General features: G+C 40.3%; 1 protein-coding gene across 3 annotated transcripts in view; it reads right to left on the bottom strand.

Annotated features, from left to right (window-relative positions):
- The window catches only part of adamts17 (ADAM metallopeptidase with thrombospondin type 1 motif, 17), a 230929-nt gene that overhangs the window by 184659 nt on the left and 25600 nt on the right, over positions 1 to 20670 (bottom strand). The window contains exons 4-5 of one of the 3 annotated variants that reach the window (XM_038693288.1): positions 8580 to 8612; positions 6790 to 6962 (exon numbers count right to left, since the gene is read on the bottom strand). In XM_038693288.1, coding sequence (XP_038549216.1) covers positions 6790 to 6962; positions 8580 to 8612 — 206 coding nt within the window. Of the gene's footprint in view, positions 1 to 6789; positions 6963 to 8475; positions 8613 to 20670 lie in introns of all 3 variants that reach the window. The other 2 variants (XM_038693290.1, XM_038693289.1) reach the window with 2 other exon arrangements.

The following is a 20670-nucleotide window of genomic DNA, read 5'->3' as shown; positions in this document are numbered from 1 at the left end:
TCGGAGGTGCAGACTTCATGGGGAAGATGTGCTGCTTCTATCTGTTTTACATTATTACAACCTGACTTTTGGTCAAATAAAACAAAATATCTGACAACACGACCTTGGGCTAGAGAGCTTCATGTGTCCAAATGTTTGGACCTTCTCTTAAACATACCTGTGGATAACCTACCTGAAGTAGACATGCATAAATCGACTTGGACAGACCCAAGTAGAGGGACAACAGCTATGACTTATTCCTATGTTTTTGCTAACTATTTGTATTAAAGAGGACCAAAGAGCATTCCATTGGGTTTTTATCTCCCTGTACTCTGTACCGGCTGTGGCTCAGGAGGTAGAGCGGGTTGGCCGTTAATCGGAAGGTCGGTTCAATCCCTGGCTCCCCCTGGTTGCGTGTCGAAGTGTCCTTGGGCAAGATACTGAACCCCGAATTGCCCCTGGCGGCTGTTCCGCCAGCGTATGAATGAGTTTCCGTTTGAGCACTTAGGCTCAGTGTATGAATGTGTATGACTGGTGAATACAGATGTAGTGTAAAAGCGCTTTGAGTGGTCGAAAAGACTAGAAAGGCGCTATACAAGTACGGAGCATTTACATTTACTCTTATTCTTTCAAAATTTTTTTATTACAAAGGTTTGCCTTGGCCACAATAAAAGGCCACTTGAAAATGTGCAGTTCCATCACACAGCACAATGCCACACATGTCGCAAGTTTTGAGGGAGCGTGCAATTGACATGCTGACTGCAGGAATGTCCACCACAGCTGTTGCCTGTGAACTCAATGTTCATTTCTCTACCATAAGCTGTCTCCAAAGGCGTTTCAGAGAATTTCACAGTACATCCAACCTCACAGCCTCACAACCACAGACCACGTGTAACCACGCCACCCCAGGACCTCCACATAGAGCATCTTCACCACCAAGATTGTCTGAGACCAGCCATCCGGACAGCTGCTGCAACAATCAGTTTGCATAACCAAACAACATTTGCACAAACTGTCAGGAACCGTCTCAGGGAAGCTCATCTGCATGCTCGTCGTCCTCATCGGGGTCTCGACCTGACTGCAACTTTGCACAGCCATTGAAGAGAAGTGGACCAACATTCCACAGGCCACAATCAACAACCTGATCAGATATATGCGAAGGAGATGTGTTGCATTAAGTGAGGCAAATGGTGGTCACAGCAGATACTGACTGGTTTCCGGACCCCTTCCTCAATACAGTGAAACATTTTCGAATGGCCTTTTATTGTGGCCAGACTAAGGCACACCTGTGCAATACCTATGCTGTCTGATCAACATCTTGATATGCCACACCTGTGAGGTGGATGGATTATCTCGGCAAAGGAGAAGGGCTCACTAACACAGATTTTTGAACAATATTTGAGAGAAATATGACTTTGATCAGTAATAAACACATAAGTTGCAGCACTAAGAAATATTAATAGTTGTCAATAGATAAAAAATAACAGAGAGCTTATATGGGGCTAAAATTATGCCAAAATGATTCAAAATGGAGTCACAAATGGATATTGAAAACACAATTTACAAATAGATTCAAAATGTGCAAAAAAAACTTTTCACAATCCGCAAATGTAAAACACGATCTACAAATAGATTAAAAATACACAAACAAACTACTCATGATCTACAAATATAAAGCACAATCTGCAAATAGAATCAGAATCCGCAGACAAACTTGTTACGATGCACAAATAGAAATCAGTGACTTATACTTGACAACCAGAATTTGAATGAATGCAAAGGGATTTGTCTGCGCATGAGGGTCATTTTATGTTTGTAGATTGTGTTGCATTTGTTTTAAGAAATTAGGGCACTACTGTTTTGCTGTTCCTATTAAACCTTCAACAAATGCCCTCACAATTTACAAACAAACACAGTCAAACCTGTTTTTTTTTTTAAATCACTGTATTAAGACATTACACTTACACATTCTGTGTATTACTCAGTGTGTCAACACAAGCGTTGAATCTATTGCTAGCTATAACCAAAAATGCGTTTACAGCATATTAACAACAGCACATACAGGTAGCTAGATAGCTAACAGTTGTTGCACCAATCTGTGCCAACAACAACAAAAGAAAGTTCGCTCTGTGCCCCCTAGCATTTATTTAACATTATAGCGTGGCAAATGCGTAATGACAAACTGAACAGAGCCTTAGCTAGAACAACTCCTCATTCTCACGCTGTCACTGGCTTGCAATTCAGCTGGTTAATTTTAGTCATTCGTTACCCTGCCTGTATGTGACTGTTTTCTTTTTTCCATGATAATGCTTAATCTATGTCCGACATAACATAGCTAGCAACCAGCTGAGCTGCTGCAACGTTAGATCAGTTTAGGGTTTAGGTGCTCAGTGTGGTTTTAGTTCAGGATTCCTTTGGTATTGACCGTTCAGGAGGTTTCTACCGGCAGCCGAATTTCCTCTCCAAAACAAACAGTCTTTTGTCTTTTTCTCCTCTGTCTGCAGAATCTGGACCAGAGGTACCCGTCTGTGTCCAGACCTGCCAAACTGCTGTGGTTGTGTTTGTTTGCTCCTTTCTCTGTGCTGGAGTTCTTTTAAGAACTTTTCAGTTTGTTATAAAATTTGTTATGAACTTTAAACGAGTGTCTCTTCATAACATTTATTTATTTATTTTAAGGATAAATATGCCAAGCACAACAACATGCAGAGCAGGTCTAGACCGCACTGTGATAATATGTTCAGAGACCCAACATTTCCCACTATGAGCAAGCACTTGACGACAGAGGCAAGGAAAAACTTCCTTTTAATAGACAGAAACCTCAACCAGAACAATGGCTCAGGGTGGGCGGCCATCTGCCTGAACTGGATTAATGAAGCAGATCTCATGTTAAGTTATGGAAAGTTAAAGGGAAAACAGTCTTTTCCCTCAACTATCACTGCGTTTCTACCCGTTGTTTTGCCCCATCTGCTCTGGCACTCTCAACACACACTGGCAGCTGAACTCAGCCCTATGTATTTCATATGTATGTGCTTTTTGCAAGAGTACTGTAGCCTACTTCCTCAAGATACATACCACACGAGTGTCACACTTAGTGTAGTGTACATTTGTCCAGCAGGTGACGCGTACTTTATCTGAGTGAAGGGCACCAGGGCACTTAAGAGAATAGCACAGCAGGAGACAAGCCAGAGAAAGTTTCTTGCGATTAATCACATAGTTGTGTGCAAAATTAAATAATGAATTCTAAAGTAGTGTATTACACACATTTTATTTAAATGTCCTGCTATGTACACAAAAGTGCAATAGTATGTGGTTTGCAAACACTTTAAACAAATAAGGTGTTTTTACAAGCAGTATTGGCTTTAAACAGTAGCAATAAAATATTAAACATTTATGTAGGCCTAATCAAATCAAATATTAACCCTAAGCTATTTGCCAACTGCCAGGGCATTCCCTTTTATCTAGCTTGTTAAAACAAGTTACCATCAGAGTCCAGTTGTCTTGGGTTTTTTTCTGAACAGGTATCAGCAGAAACATTATTCTTTTATCAGGGAGCAGCAGAACAGTCTATGTTCAGTCGCCCGCTTTAGCTGCTTCTGCTTAGATCATTAATACAAATATTAATGTCTATCAATGTGTCAGTATGAACATGCTACACATCATTAGATCAGTTATTCTCCACAATTCAGTCGTTCAGTTCATCTAACGGAAACAACAAGCCCCAAAGTCTAATTCTTAAAGATATACTGGTGTAACCTGCATGGTATGACGATGAAAAGAAAAAAGTGCTGACTCCCGTTACCTTTGAAGCGCTGTTTAAGTCAGAATGTGTCCGTCCTTGATTATTTATCTTCCTTTAGACTGTAAGGGTCCACCGATCACAAGAATCAAAACAGTTCCAAGTTGGGAATCCTGTCATGTGAAGTCCATCGCTCTCTGTCTGCTAACTTCTGCCACACTTCTCTCATCCTGCACCGCATTGTTTCGTGATGTTGCTGCCTTCAAAATAGAAGCGCATAAGCAGTCTGTCGGAGCTACATCAAATGAATGACGTGTATTTGATATTAGTTGATCATTTTTAAAGAGTATTATTCTGTTTGAAATAAATAAACTGCAAAAGGAATTAAAGGCCTGTCCCGTATGTATGTGTATATATATACATACATATATATATATATACACATACATACATACATACACACACACACACACACACACACACACACACACACACACGTGTGTATATATATCTCAACATGTGAAAACCATGCACTCCTGTACTGATAATTTTGAATGTTTATGATTTACTGAAGGATTAAGAGTTCCTTTATGGGCTCTGGATCAGCTGGAAAATGCATCATGTCAAAGCTGAAAACAGGCTGCATTTTTTACTGTCTGTTCAGCAAAATAGCTGTAGTCGAGTGGCCGCTTACCTGAGAACTCAACTTGAGTGTCTGTCCTTCACCAGTGCTGCCAACAATCTGTCTGTGGAGGATGTGTCTGCCTCTTGCCGCTGTTACGGCTGCACCGGAGAACTGGCGGTGGGCCGATCCAACTGAGAAGTGTCAGCTCTTATTTTGTAAAGGGCTTACTGAGGGGACGTGACATCACGTAGAAACAATACCCCTGATTGGCTGACTACATCTGTGGATCATAGTCATAAACTTGAAAGATAGCGCCAAAACTATGGCTGCATCCAAGTCAAAAAAATCTCCTTTCCTAACCACCTTTCCTTGACCTCGATGGAAAACGTCATGACATCAAGGAAAGATGTGAAGGAGAATCCGTAAGGAATCCAGCTGCTCTTTTCTAAGTGACGTAATTATGTGACGGCGGATTTTACTACTGTGACCTGCTGTGATGAAACTACAATGTTCGGAAGATGGACTACGAAAAGCGCATCTTTGACACTGCGCCCCATGTTGTTGTAATGCGAACCATCTGAAGGTGGACAACACGGTGGAATACTGTATATTACTTCATAACCAAGATAGCAAAAAGGCAGATAAGGTAGCGTACCAGTCACTAAATAATGGACAGGGTTGTCACATTGAGAAAACTTGCTCACACTCACCCTCCTGCCCACCGTATTTATCAACATGAATCCCAATTATATGGAAATACAGTGTTTCCCACAGAATGACAGTGTAACTGTGCCGAGAGAGAGAGAGAGAAAAAGAGAGAGAGAGAGAGAGAGAGAGAGAGAGAGAGCGCGCGACGGGCAAGAGGAGATGCTGAGAGAATACATGCACTGCACGGAGCTCTGTCATCAAATACGATTTTACCCATTTTAAATAGTAACAAAATCAATGGAAAATAAGCGTTGATAATGTGGCAGGCGGCCACAAATAAATCAGTGTGTGGGAAAGAGTCAAAAAAAAGACTTTTCCAACGCATCTGTTGACAAATGCAAAGAGATCTGCAAACACAGATTCAACACTTGGATGCTAAGCATTGCACAGAATGTGTAAGAATGTCTTAATACAGTGATTTGAAAATACAGGTTTGACTGTGTTTGTTTGCAAATTGTGAGGATGCATTTGAAGAATCTTTTATGGTAAAAAAAGCAAAACTGTAGTACCCAAATTTCTGAAAACAAATGTGACACAATCTACAAATATAATATGACCCTCATGCACAAACAAATCACTTTGCATTCATTCAAATTCTGGTTGTCAAGAAAAAGTCACTGATTCTATTTGTGCATCGTAAAGAGTTTGTTTGCAGATTTTGATACTATTTGTAGATTGCCTTTTATATTTGTAGATCATGAGAAGTTTGTTTGCAGATTTTTTATCTATTTGCAGATCGTATTATACATTTGTGGACCATGAGAAGTTTGTTTATCCATTTTAAACCTATTTGTAGATGGTATTTTGTGTTTACAAATTGTAATAGGCATTCTGACGCATAGTCTCTAATCTAAGTCTAATTTTCAATGATTATGGCATTGTTTTGTCACTACAGCGAAACAGTGTCAAAATTCTGGAAAAAAAAAAGCAACACAATCTACAAAAAGAATATGACCCTTATCTGCAGACAACTCACTTTGTATTCATTCAAATTCTGGTTTTCAAGTACAAGTCACCTATTTCTATTTGTCATGATGTGTTTATTTGTAAATTTCTAATCTTTTTGTAGATTGTGTTTTACAGTTGCAGATCATGAAGAGTTTGTTTGCTGATTTGGAATATATTTGTAGATTGTGTTTTGTGTTTACAAGTTGTAATTTCCATTTATGACTCAGAGTCTGTCCATTTTCAATCATTTTGGCATAATTTTACCCCCATAGATTTTTCTCTGTCCTGCCCAGCTTCTTGCTGTGCATGTCTCTCCTTTCTCCCTGTTCTGGCCTCCAGACCCGGAGCGAAAGCTGGAAGGCTCTCCTGTACTGTTCTGCTGCTATGTGCTGCTGTAATAGGGGTTGTGTGGACATTACACCCCACTATAATTCATTTCTTCAACAAGCTCGCCATTTTAAATTGTGTTGACATCAGAAAATTCACCCATATAAAGACAGTATTTAGGTTTACATGTCTTCATTCTACACACTTTTGACATTTAAATTTGTTTCTCAGCTTCAGGAATGTTGATCAGCACACTGTTACTTGAAGCTTAACATTATTGTCACCCAGAGTTTAGAAAAATATAATTGTAAAAGTGAGTAATCATGTTTTCAATAAAACTGCTGAATATGCTTGTTTGTTGATTGCATGTTTAAAGTGTACCAATCCTTTACATAAAACCAATTTTTACATTTGATTATATAAGGGGTTTCAGAGGACACACTGTATTTGTTTCTGTAATTCTCACCATGTTCATGACAGTCAGCAGGAACCTCTGTGCAGCCTCGGCACCGTGGTACTGCACCATGTCGGAGTCTGCCACCACCACTGTCTCCACAGTATATGTTTCATGCAGGCGAATGGTGTTTCTCTTCCCACGACCCTCCTCATCAACTTTTGACATCTTCTCCTTCTTCTTCCCTACCACAAACAGACAGGCAGACAGGACCAAAGTTAGAAACACTACACTAGAGGTAAAAGTAACACAGGGGCAAATACTGCTGTGACTGATTTGATTTTACACATGCTAGTATTCATGTGTGTGTATCTTTAGAAAATCAGTTCAGTTCAACTGAAGCAGATTTTTGATGGGGCAGTCATGTTTGAAAACATGTTCTCAGACTAAAACAATACCCCACTTTGAAGAGCATCAGTGAATTGCAGGGTTAGCCATGGGGCATATGATTAGGACAGAACAACACATTGTCACTCCCTCTTTTCCAACTGTACCACAATTCCCTGTCTCTGTTAGGCCTACAGTAGCATCCTTCCTCACAGCACTGGAACTAGAACACTAGGGGTCTGTGACTGTACTGATTCCATCAACATCCTAGTTAATGAACACAGTATAGGATGTAAGCAGTACAATGAAACTGTGTCTGCAATACGAAGAATAGAAAACAGTACAAAAAATCAACTGAACTGTAACATGTAGTTAATCCTACAACAGCACCGGCACCCCCAGCCCACGGGAGGAGAAAGACGGAGAGAGAAGCGCTTACTAGGGTAGTAAAAGTCTCTGGGTCAGTTTGTCCGCAGCATAGGGGGGAGAGTGTAACTTTCTGAAACAAACTAGCCAACAACCATGCCAACTTCCTTCAGTGATTAATGAGGTGTTTAAGTCTTTTCATTATAGTTCAGACAACTACCTTCATCACATTTCTCACGCATATGAGAATTTTGCAAGCTCTGGATTTCGTTTAATGCCACCCTTTTATATATTCTTTCTACATTTTCTGTGCATGACAACTACAGTGTGGTCAAAGTTGGGAAAATGATATGTTTATGTGTTTATTTAAAATATTATTGATGTTAGGTTTATGTCACCACCCCCCTGGTATATTTTTGCCTTATTGGGATGACTGCTGTGTGCTTGGTAGGTTTTGGTTTTCTGTCCCTCCTTTCTGATCTTCTGCTCTCAGGTAGTCTGGGACAGGTCTGTGTTCTGTCTCCAGAGTCAAAATTAAATATGGAGAAGCAGCATTCAGTTTTTATGCACCATTTATCTGGAAAAAACTCACATAAACTGCAGGTCTGCTGCAACTCTCAGTTCTTTTAAATCAAGGCTGAAGATTTGTCTTTTTACCACTGTCTTCTTTTAAATGAAATTTGAGGCTTTTCATTGATATCTTACACTGCAACTTTTACTCTGTGTTTTATCACGTTTATATTTTCTGTTTAATTCTTTTTTTTTTTGTATGGAAATGGATTTTATACTGCCCTGTGTTGCTTTATGTTTTGTGTAAAGCACATTGAATTGCTTTGTTGTTTGAGCTATACAAATGAACCTGCTTTGACTTGCCTTTATCCTCCTCCTCCTCCTCCTCATTATTACTGTTGACATTAAGTCAGTTGTTAAGACTGTTAAGAGGTTTTAACATTCCACCATGTAATTAGCTAGCTGGGAGCTCCAGCGTCAATCTGGGCTGCTTACTTGAGGCACTCAGCAGCCACCTCTGCAGAGGCCAGGTTCTTCCTTGGAATGAGCTCAACAGACAACAACAGAAGAAGAAAAATCTGAAGTTTGCCCAAACACACCTGAACAAGTCATAATCTTTCTGGGAGAACATCCTGTGAACAGATGAGATCAGAATTAGAGCTTTTTGGTAAAGCACATAAACTTCATAAAACATGATTCAAAGCATGAGCATTCAAAGAAAATAAAACTGTACCAACAGTCAAACATGGAGGAGGTTTGGGGGGTTGCTTTACTGCCTCTGGCACTGGGTGAACTACTTAAATCTGTGCGTGGCATCATCATCATAGATCAGGAGATTACCAAAGTATTTTGTAGTGCCGTGTTCCACCCAGTGTCACAAATCTGTTTCTCTGTTGTAGGTCATGGCAAGGACAAAGACACAAAACACACATAACCCAGGAATGGTTCAAGGAAATGCTGGAATGTTTTAAAGTGGCCAGCAATGAGTCCAGATCCAAATCCCTTAAAAAACAGCATAAAGAAGAAGGCATCTTTCAAATCTGAAGGAAATGGAGCAGTTTGCAAAAGAAGACTGGGCCAAACTGCCAGTAGAGAGGTGTAGGAAGCTCACTGAAGTCTACAGGAAGCACTTGACAGCAGTCATTTTCAAGGCGCGTAGGGGTGTGGGGGGTTATTTTTTTTGAAGTTTTTGAAAAATCACAAAACTTGGCACATATTTCAGAAGGGGTGTATTTTTTTGTCTGATATTGCCGGGGGGGGGGTTATGAGTTGTATTTTTTCCCTGTGGGTTTCTGAGTTATTGCCATTGTTTCATGTGTCCTATTTGCCTGTTTCTCTAGTTCCTTGTCCTTAGTAGTTTATGTCTTATCTTTTATCTTAGCTCTTGGTCCTGCGTTTTAGTTCTTTGTCTTTGTTCCCAGTCCTGTGCCTTGGTTCATGAGTTGGTATTTACTTCAGGAACCTTGTCTGCATTATTTTAGTTTAGTCTGCTCGTGTCCGAGTTATTTTGTTTATTTCTGATCTGTTACTTCTTGTGATATGGCCTGTGTTTAGTGTTCAGTAACCTGTGTTGTGTCTGTTACCTCAGTAATCCCTCTGCATGTCCCAGGTGTATATGTGTTTGGTGTTTCTCTTCAGTCTTCATCCGGTCATTGTTCGTGTTACCCCCCTGTCTGTTGTGTTCAGATGCTCTGTCTTCTGTTGTGGTTTTTCCTCGTTGTACCCTGTTGTTCCTGCAGTTTTGGATTTCTCGTTTCTCTGGATTTTCTGTTGGATTACTTTTTGTTTGGACTGTTTGTTTTGGATTCCCTGGACTCAGCCACTACCTTTGTAACTGATCTCGCTTGGTGTTTGATTAAATCTTTTGAACTGTACCTGCCTGTTCCCGTCTCTGCATTTGGGTCCACCAACCTCCTGCCTCACCGCACATACCCCATGACGAGGGGGAAAACTGGCTCAATAGCGACCCCCACTAAATTTGAACAAAGCAGCCCCTGACGTACGTTTTACCTAGCAGTATGAAACGTGATAGACCGATGTATTATATCTAACTTAAAAATAAGTCTCTTGGAGCCATACCCTAAACCCAACAGGAAGTAAGCCATTTTTAATTCTTTACAAATTTTTTCCTGTACACTCTCCGTACTCTAACAAACTCCTCCTACAGCTTTAATCCGATCGACTTCAAATGTGGGCAGCACAACCTTAAGAGTCTTGCGATGTTAAATTGTTGAGATTTCTTTTTGATTGCTCAAACAACATGGCCATGGTGTGGCATTGAATTTTGATGTTTTGCCTTATAAAGGGAAATGGCATGTAAATGTACTAGACATGGTCAAATCCTTCCCATGCTTCAAATGTGTGACAAGAGTTCCGCCCTGAAGACATCTACATGCCAATAGTCATAGCAGCACTTACTAGCACCAAGAATTGACAAGTTTTAAACTTTAATGTTTTCCTCCAAGCACGTTCACCAAATCCATCTCAAAGTTCTGCAGAAAAGCCATCAGTCCTTGATGTTGTGAAGCTTGTGTTTTTTTTCAAACGCAATTGCCGTAGCAAGAATTTATTCACTATGAAACAAGAAGCTGCTTTTATGAGGAGCTAAGGAAGCTTAAGGCAGATGTTTCATCTCTCAACTTAAAATAAGCCTCAAAGCTACACCCTAAACCTGACCAACAGACAGACACTGACTGATCCATAGTTCCAGCACAGGAAAACCAGAAGAACTGGACACAGATACAATAAACCATTAAAACAACACACACAAACATAACAGTTTATATACAGAACAGAATATAATTTACAGTGAATATAAGTGGTATCATATGTTCAGTTCAATGATTGATCTTCACCTGTGTGATAAATGCAGTGTTAAATAGGGGTGCTTCGATCGATTAAAGGCTTATAATAGTTTGAGCTGTGGTCTCCATAAAGGCCGATCAGATGACTACTCACGAGATACTACTCGTGAGAATTTTTTCTACACGCATCTAAAATGGCATACAAGTTGATGTTAATCGAGACAGCCACTTTTCTTTTGAGGTAACTACGGTAACGTTAACAGCCTGTTTCTGTCACTCAATTAAGCTAGCCCGCCTAAATTTGGAGTGCACACGTATTTAAGCCTTTATGGTAAATCCACAGTAACGGACCAGTGCGAGCTGACAGGTTAGCGACTTTATCCTGTCAGTTTGTCTCTTTACAAAGACACGTGTTGCAGTATGAGAGTCCTACCTGAAGAGAGGCTGTGAAGTCTTTATGTTACGCGATACGAGAACCACATACAACATTATTTATCAAGTTCGGACTCTGGTTGGACTTGAATTTAGCGCGAGGATACACAGAAGGACCGGTTTTCAAAATAAGGTGTCTATACAGCATGGAAATAAGATTACTTGGATTATATCATAGACTGGATATAAAAAGGATTATATTCACAGAAAATATAAAACATATTACATGTGTCCAATAAAAGTAAAAAACACAACAATAAAATGTTAGGGAAATTACTTCCGTCTTTGATTCAGGGTTTTTGGGAAAACATTAAATATATTTGACTTTTGTTGCTGTTTCATCACCATTTATAGCTCTACAATGGGTTTATGATCAAATAGTTTATTTGAGCACAACATTGTTTACAAGCGTACCAAGCTCTTCATAGATAGCCTCTTAATTTTGCACCAAATTAATACATTTAAACTTTAAAATGTAAATAATTTTCTTACGGGGGCGGCATGCCCCCAGACGCCCCGGTGAGAGGGTTCAAGGCCCACCCACCATAGTCTCTTAAAATCCTGTGGGAAACACTGCCTTTGCTACAGTGCTCGATCCGAGGTGAGAAGTTCATTCCTCTGTGTGTGTGTGTGTGTGTGTGTGTGTGTGTGTGTGTTTGTGTGTTTGTGTGTGTGTGTGTGTCATAGACTGTATATAAAAAGGTATGTGTGTGTCCAGTTGTGTTGCTCCCAGAGAATGAAACCATGTTGGGTGGCTGTGGCTCAGGGGGTAGAGCGGGTTGCCTGTTAATCAGAAAGGGCGGAGGTTCAATCCCTGGCTCCTTGAGACTGCATGTCGAAGTGTCCTGGCTGTTCCACCAGTGTATAAATGTGTGTGAATGGTGAATGCAGATGTAGTGTAAAAGCGCTTTGAGTGGTCGAAAGAAGGTAGAAAGGCGCTATACAAATACGGAGCATTTACATGTTGAAATCGGTTCAATATACAGGTGCTGGTCATATAATTAGAATATCATCAAAAAGTTGATTTACTTCAGTAATTTCTTTCAAAGTGAAACTTGAATATTAAATTCATTCATTACACACAGACTGATATATTTCAAATGTTTATTTCATTTAATTGTGAGGATTTAAACTGACAAGTAATGAAAATCCCAAATTCAGTATCTCCGAAAATTAGAATATTACTTAAGACCAATACAAAAAAGGATTTTTAGAAATGTTGGCCAACTGAAAAGTATGAACATGAAAAGTATGAGCATGTACAGCACTCAATACTTAGTTGGGGCTCCTTTTGCCTGAATTACTGCAGCAATGCGGCGTGGCATGGAGTCCATCAGTCTGTGGCACTGCTCAGGTGTTATGAGGGCCCAGGTTGCTCTGATAGTGGCCTTCAGCTCTTCTGCATTGTTGGGTCTGGCATATCGCATCTTCCTCTTCACAATACTCCATAGATTTTCTATAGGGTTAAGGTCAGGTGAGTTTGCTGGCCAATTAAGAACAGGGATACCATGGTCCTTAAACCAGGTACTGGTAGCTTTGGCACTGTGTGCAGGTGCCAAGTCCTGTTGGAAAATGAAATCTGCATCTCCATAAAGTTGGTCAGCAGCAGGAAGCATGAAGTGCTCTAAAACTTCCTGGTAGACGGCTGAGTTGACCTTGGACCTCAGACCAGTGGACCAACACCAGCAGATGACATGGCACCCAAACCATCACTGACTGTGGAAACTTTACACTGGACTTCAAGCAACGTGGATTTTGTGCTTCTCCTCTCTTCCTCCAGAATCTGGAACCTTGATTTATGATCAGAGAAGATAACTTTGGACCACTCAGCAGTAGTCCAGTCTTTTTTGTCTTTAGCCCAGGCGAGACGCTTCTGACGCCGTGTCTTGTTCAAAGAGTGGCTTGACACAAGGAATGCGACAGCAGAAACCCATGTCTTGCATACGTCTGTGCGTGGTGGTTCTTGAAGCACTGACTCCAGCTGCAGTCCACTCTTTGTGAATCTCCCCCACATTTTTGAATGGGTTTTGTTTCACAATCCTCTCCAGGGTGCGGTTATCCCTATTGCTTGTACACTTTTTTCTACCACATCTTTTCCTTCCCTTCGCCTCTCTATTAATGTGCTTGGACACAGAGCTCTGTGAACAGCCAGCCTCTTTAGCAATGACCTTTTGTGTCTTGCCCTCCTTGTGCAAGGTGTCAATGGTCGTCTTTTGGACAGCTGTCAAGTCAGCAGTCTTCCCCATGATTGTGTAGCCTACAGAACTAGACTGAGAGACCATTTAAAGGCCTTTGCAGGTGTTTTGAGTTAATTAGCTGATTAGAGTGTGGCACCAGGTGTCTTCAATATTGAACCTTTTCACAATATTCTAATTTTCTGAGATACTGATTTTGGGGTTTTCATTATTTGTCAGTTATAATCATCAAAATTTAAAGGAATGAACACTTGAAATATATCAGTCTGTGTGGAATGAATGTATACATTATACAAGAGAGTGTATAAGAGAGAGAGAGAGATTTCTCTGACACACTCAGGCCACAGATCCGCAGGCTGCTTTCTGATGTCCTGGCCACTAGACTGGAGTAGATGAAGCTCTACCTATCGGAGCCAGTCATCCCACGGAGCAGACAGCTGCTTGTTTTTTAGCAGGAAAACAAAAGAAACTTCCCCACTCTCTCACAAGCAGCACGAGCCTACCTCTGTGCACCATGCACAAGTGTAGATAGCGAGCGACTTTTTAGTACAGCAGGGAATATTGTAGATGAGAAGAGGAACAAGCTGTCTGCCAAAAATGCAGAGATGCTTTTATTTTTAAAGAAAAATCTGCCATTGATCTTTAACAAGTAAGCTTTAGGAGATTTGGCTCTACTAATCTCAATTCCTCTTCTGTCTTTATCATTGACTCATGATGCAGAAGACCTCAGGACAGTGCAGCTGTGGTTCTAAGGTGCAGTTCTTGAAATCCCAAGAGATGTGAAGTTTTTTTATCTTTTTTTTCCCATGCTGTGCACTTCAAATGTATTTAGATTTAAAGACTGTAAATGTTTTGTTGTTCTACAGAAAAGCTTTTGTTGTTTACCTTCACTTATATTCAGCTCTTATGTGGAGCTACAAGTGGATAAAAGGAACATTTACAGTTAGGATTTGTCTGAAATTGACAAATAAAAAGAATTTGTTTTGCTACAGAAATGTTTGCAGTGATTGAAAGGACATTTTTTAGATTTTTAGCTAGGACAAAAGCAAAACAATTACTTACTTATGTGACTGTTACATCATGGCTTCAATTTTCAGTTCATTACAGCAGGAGGACAAGCTTTAGATACTCAAATACCTCAGGCCTTTTTATCTTGACATCCCAAGATGTCCCATATCCCAAGAGGGACTTTTTCTCTTTGCCCTGCAATTTAAGTTTAAGTGAATTTAAGTTTAATTACACTTTAAGTTTGTGTAAATTAACAATGACAGTTTTTTTTGTTATTTATTCTGAAATAAGGTTCTATTTGTTAAGCTCTAAGCTGTTTAAGGTGTGTTTCTAACAGAGGGCATGGAATGTTGAACGTTTCCTGTCAATAAAAGTAAACAGTTGACAATTCACAATACATTATCTTCTGTTAATTACTTTAATACATTGTTGTTAAGAATATTTAAATTAATGATAAATATGACATGATAAATAGAAGGCTTTTATAAACCTGATTGGTATCGGCAGATACTGCTTCCAGCGATCTGTGATCGGCCCCCAAAATCCTGATCGGAGCACCCTTAGTGTTAAATTCAGAGCTGTGTCAGATGGCCAGTCGTGTAGAGAGACCAGCTGTCGCTCCACCCGAGGCGCACAAGGCGACAAGGGCCCGTTCAACGCTGCTTGCAGCTTTAATTATGATTACTGTTTTATTGCCCAGCTTTATTCACACATTTGTCTGAATAACAAAATGCCATTACTTTAACAGATCAAGTCAGTAAAGTTACATATCTCCATTAAAAAGAATTTTATGCTTCTGTTAAATGTGATTGCTATTAAGCCATGTTTTATGTGTGGTGGTGGAGTCAATTTAAAGTTAACTTTACTGCACTTAACCAGTCGAAATGATTTACTGAAGGCTAGATACTGTACTTCTATGTCTTACACAGAAGACAGGAGGAGGCATGCGGAGAACATAACCATATTCGTCAGAGGAAAAGAGGGAGGAGGAGAGCAACAAAGAAAATAATTCCCAAACAATAAAATAAATTCCTTTTATATTTGCCTGCCTTGTTGTTTGTGTACATACAGAGGAAGAATGTGAGAACAGCACACATTTCATCGTTACTGTGTGTTGGAGCATGGGAGAACAGTGGATACTTTATATATTTCTGCATAACTATAACAAGTGGAGAACGTTTAAGATTTTGTTTTTTACAACTGTCTGCATAGCTTATTCATATTGTGTAATGAATGAAAATAAATAGGCCTACTAGGCTCCTCTCTACTTTGACATTTTAAGATTAGCTTGTTTGATCCACCTTCATACACATGTGACATTACTGTACAACTTGAGAAAGGTGAGTTGTTTTCTGCTCCAGCCTGCCTAAAAGAAAAGCGTTTTGGGGATTAAATGGACTTTATTAGCTGCTGCAGTGCAGGATGAACTCAGAACAGACCCATTTCTCACCTTATTATTCTAAATCATGCAACGAAGAAGAAGAAATGCATAATAAATCCTGGGACAAAATCTGTCCACAAATACTGTACAGCATGTAGTCTAATGAACAAGACTTGTGTTATAGCTGACTTGGGCAGTGAAATGTTTAATTTTTTTAATTCATGTGGTCATAGTTGTCCACAACTCAAATCAGAATATAAGAAGAAATGTTTTATACCACCTCAAGAAGGCTTCCTATCAGAAAGGTAGGAAGGTATTTCAAATGTACAACTGCAGTACTTAAATCTAAGTAAAGTAATTTCCCTGACATTTGTGTTACTTTACTTTTAATAGACGCATGTAACAGGTTTTATACTTCCTGTGAGTATAATCCAATCAATCTTATCAGCATTTGTGATGAACCTGAGAGCCGCGTGATAAAGAGGGTCAAGCTTTGACAGAGTAGACGGACATGCAAATTGATAGATGATATCACCATAATCTAGCTGAGACAGGAATAATTCTGCACCCAGTATTTTCCTTGTAGTCCTAAAAAAGCAAGATTTTAATCTATATACGAATGCCAGAATAAATTTAAGTTTGGTAGCAAGAGCTTCAATATGTTTTTTAAAGGTTAAACCTTTGTCCAGCCAGATACCCATGTATTTATAAGTATCAACAAGTTCAATGCCTTCATCTTGCAATGTGGGGTGTATCGCTGGACCTATTCAGAGTCTGTGGATATATAGGAAAAAATTATGTGTAAAAACACTTACACAGTCCCACAACATGTGTAATACTAATGACATACAAGTTGATTTTTGTTATTTTTGAGCAGCATAACTTATCCTGAAGATAAAAAAACACGGCATGCCTAGCTAAGATTTGCAGTAACTCTGCCATGAGACTTTAAGTAAAAAGGTGAAAAGCAGCTGAGGGTTTAGAAGGTAAAAGGTGCCCTGCAGAATATAAAATATATTCATGAATAACCAAAGTGTAAGCTGAGTTGGTAAAGCGCACACAAACTGCTCAGTCACTCTTCTTATAACATCGTTACCACCATCCAAGCAGACTGAACTGCTGCTGTCCAAAGAATGCTTGTGAGGGAGGGAGGAAGTGAGGTAGGGAGAGAAAGAGGAAAGGAGAGAGAGGGAAAGAGAGAGGGAGGGAGAGAGAGAAATTTATGATGAATGTTGTGAATTCCTTCGGATGTGGAGCTCATTCTTAATGGATATAAAGTCTGCCAGTTTGCATCTCTCCCCAGAGACCATGTGGTTTTGGGGAGGAAATAGAAGCTTTGGTGAAAAGGGAGGAGGACTACAGGAAAGGACTAGCTGAGTTCAGGCATACACGAATATACGTATGATATTCTGTCAATTAAAGGCTGCAGAAAATACCATAAGTCATTCAACATCAGCAGACATCTTCCCATACAGCAAAATTGGAGTGTATAATGTGAAGCTAATTGGGACTGTGTGTCATGAAAACATATGAAAAACCCTTATCAACCTATGTACAATGGCTGAAAACAAACAGACAGGAGAGCTCCAGCCCGACACACAGTTCTGCAGGTTTTTCTTCTTTCCTTCTAAAGGGGAGGTTTCAATTACTGTGTATGCCCTAGTTATGTACATATGGAAAGCATTTATTTATACAGGTTGACAAAAGTGCTGGTGGTCTTTAGCTTGGGCAGTGTTATGTAACTTTGGGGGTGCAGCTCAGTTCTCAAGGTCAAGCTGCTAGAGTTAATGACTGTACACAGGGGAAATGGAGAAGTGGCGTTTTAATTGTGTGCGAGCTTACAGAATGAGAACACCAGACAGATCAGGGCTTGTCAGTGTCTCTGCAGCTGGACCACTGTGGACACCACGGATGGGGACTACTTCTGTTTACTACTTCCTAAAGTCAGCTTGGCAGAATGGTTCCACACATGCGCAGTAGATGGGTCCGTTCCAAAAAAGGGGGAGCACGCAGATGTCTGCACAGAGCCTATGTGTAATCCTCTGATAAAAATTTGTTTGTCACACGGACCCCAGCGGTCCCTCGCGTACTCGCGGATGCAGAAAGTACTTGTTTCTGTGTCTGAATGAATAATTATTTTTTTGTCTGCCAATCAGAATGTTATTTGCCACTTCTAAAATGTATGCGCTAAATGACAGAATAACACTCACATTTAAACATAATTTAATGCAAATCATGTTTCATTCAAAGGTTAATATATTTATGTGGTGGTGCAGTGGTTAGCACTGTCGCCTCACAGCAAGAAGGTCGTGGGTTCAACCCTGCTTGCCCTGACCTTTCTGTATGGAGTTTGCATGTTGTCTGCGTGGGTTCTCTCCGGGTGCTCTGGCTTCCTCCCACTGTCCAAAGACATGCAGGCTAGGTTAATTGGTGTCTCTAAAATTGTCCTTGGGTGTGAATGTGAGTGGTTGTTTGTCTATGTGTGGCCCTGCGATGGACTGGCGACCTGTCCAGGGTCGGACCAGGACCGGACCAGGGTGTGCCCTGCCTTTCGCCTGATGTTAGCTGGGATTGGCTCCAGCCCCTCGCGACCCTGTATCCAGGATAAGCGGTTGAAGATGGATGGACATGCATGTTTGAATGCACAAAGAAACCCATATTTTTCAGTGCCTCACCTCTCGTAACAACCAGCAATTTCAAAGGCAGTAACAGATGACATGGGGACACAAAACACACAGTTCAACCATCAATGAGTGAGTCCTTATCTCAATTCATATCTCCACAAGAGTCCATATCTCTGGTTCCCAGAAGGCAAACTGAACTAAGTGCAATTGGCTACTCAGTTTCATTACAAAAGTTGGCCAACGAAAATAAAACCAAGTGATGTCTCTTGTGTCTAATAGACGGGCTCTTTTATTCTGACAACACCAGAGTTATATGTTGTAGTCCAGACAGTGCTGCTGGCAAGCAAACCAGCTGTCAATCAGGACAGACTGGAACGCTTCCACTGGTGAGTCTGGTTTGAAACGTAGCCACAGATATTCCCCGAGCTGACTGCTGGGTGTGTGTGTTGTGTGTGACGCCAGAGGGCGCGCTGATCGCCACAATGTGCTAACTTTGCTACATGCATCTTTCTGTTGCGGGTGTGTTTTCCCTGTCCGCCAAGGCAGAGGATGGCCAGACAATTTTTCATGCCACTGCCAACAAGTTACCCGCAATTTGGCGGGTGAAGGGTGCTAATTTCAGACCCTGTTTGCGCTTGAACAAATGCTATGCTATTTGAAGTTATGGATATAGTCAGCATATACCATATAAGTTTATAAAACAGTACCCAGGTATTTTCTAACACATATTGCAAGTACTCAAATCTGGTGCTATATTTACGCAGTATTTTGGCATTGACATGTAGTGCATCAGATCTGGTCATACACTTGGGGCCTATACCACGAAGCGGGATTTGAGTTTAGCGAGGTAACTTCAGGGTTAACCCTGAGTCCTCAGTTCTACAACGGTGGTTCACTTCTTACCAGGGTAGATCACCATGGTAACTTATGCTGAATGGCTAAACTGCTAAACTAAAGCTTATTGTTGACCCTTTTCTCTCTGCTCTGCTCACCAGCCATTGACCAGTCTTGTGCAGAGTTGTGCCCACAGACTCCCCGAGAATTGCATGCATGTCACGGTTGCTTGTGGGTCTATTGCAAGTACGGTTTAAAAACAATATAATATTCTTTGTGTGTTTCATCAAAGGTGATAAATAGGGGTGTGACACTTAACCCACGACACAAGACAAGACATGAGATTGAGACGAGTTTTAACATTATTTTAAAGAACTCTTTAATGCTGAATTATATAAAATTTTGAGCATTAAACACTTTAATTTCTGCATTTCGATGAATTTTCTGCACCAGTTTATGGTGAAAATGTTTTTATTTACGTAAAGAGAAACACAAAATTCAAGTAGCAGATGACAATTCAAACTCTATAGCCTAACTCTACCAGAATCTAAGTCAGTGCAGCTCCCAGTCATTCTGTGCTGCTATCAGATCTGTTTCTCCTGTAGATCAACTTATTTAATATCATCTCTGCTGAGTCATGATTTAGTCTTCCTTCATCTTTTGTGTCTTTGTTTGGGGAAGTAACCTTTTTAAATGCGACTGTGGAACCTTTTCATCAAAATAAGAAATTATTTAATTTTAATTCAGTTAGAAACTCCTGGACTTAAATAGTTCCTGTGTTTAGCTTTTCTGCTCATGTTCAAAACTTTCTGCACATCTGTGTCCAGAAAAAATATTAACAAGACTAATGTCATCATTTAATGAGAAGTCTAACTGCCCTTTACTCTGTGGTGCATTATGTTATTGATCCACTGGTAGTAACAATTTCTCCCTTCAGACCGTTTGACTGACACAGTTTGGGACTGCATGTAAGACCAAAAGCAACTGAAACACTTGTGATCAGGCAGAAATCTCACCACAAATCCACACACGTTAACTTCAGCAGATCATTAAGTGCAGCACAGAGTCCCAAACAGAGCAAGGTTACGCTTCCGTTTTTAGATGTTTATGTTGCAAGACTCTACCAGCTACTTTACCACTCGTCACAGCTGTCTGGAGTCACAGCGCGAGCTGTGCGGTTCAATTGATTACTTTCAGGGCGTCCGCCAATGTTGCATCAGCTGGGCGGAGTTGATTCTTGTCAGTTATAATTACATTTGTATTTCACTGCATGAGAAAATTAATGTGTGGCTTGACAGCATGTGAAAAATGTTAACTGCGTGAGCGTCGCGAGACAGCCTGTTACCTGATGAGAAATATAGTCATTATTTAATTTCACGAGATCGTGTGGTATGAGATCTCGTCACACCCCT

Source organism: Micropterus salmoides, unplaced genomic scaffold (genome assembly GCF_014851395.1).
Source record: "Micropterus salmoides isolate LMB-PRFRI ecotype aquatic unplaced genomic scaffold, ASM1485139v1 Ms_hic_scaffold_3, whole genome shotgun sequence".
NCBI classification, from domain to species: Eukaryota; Metazoa; Chordata; class Actinopteri; order Centrarchiformes; family Centrarchidae; genus Micropterus; species Micropterus salmoides.
The sequence above is the reverse complement of the archived record's forward strand: the minus strand, read 5'-3'. Positions and strand labels throughout refer to the sequence as shown.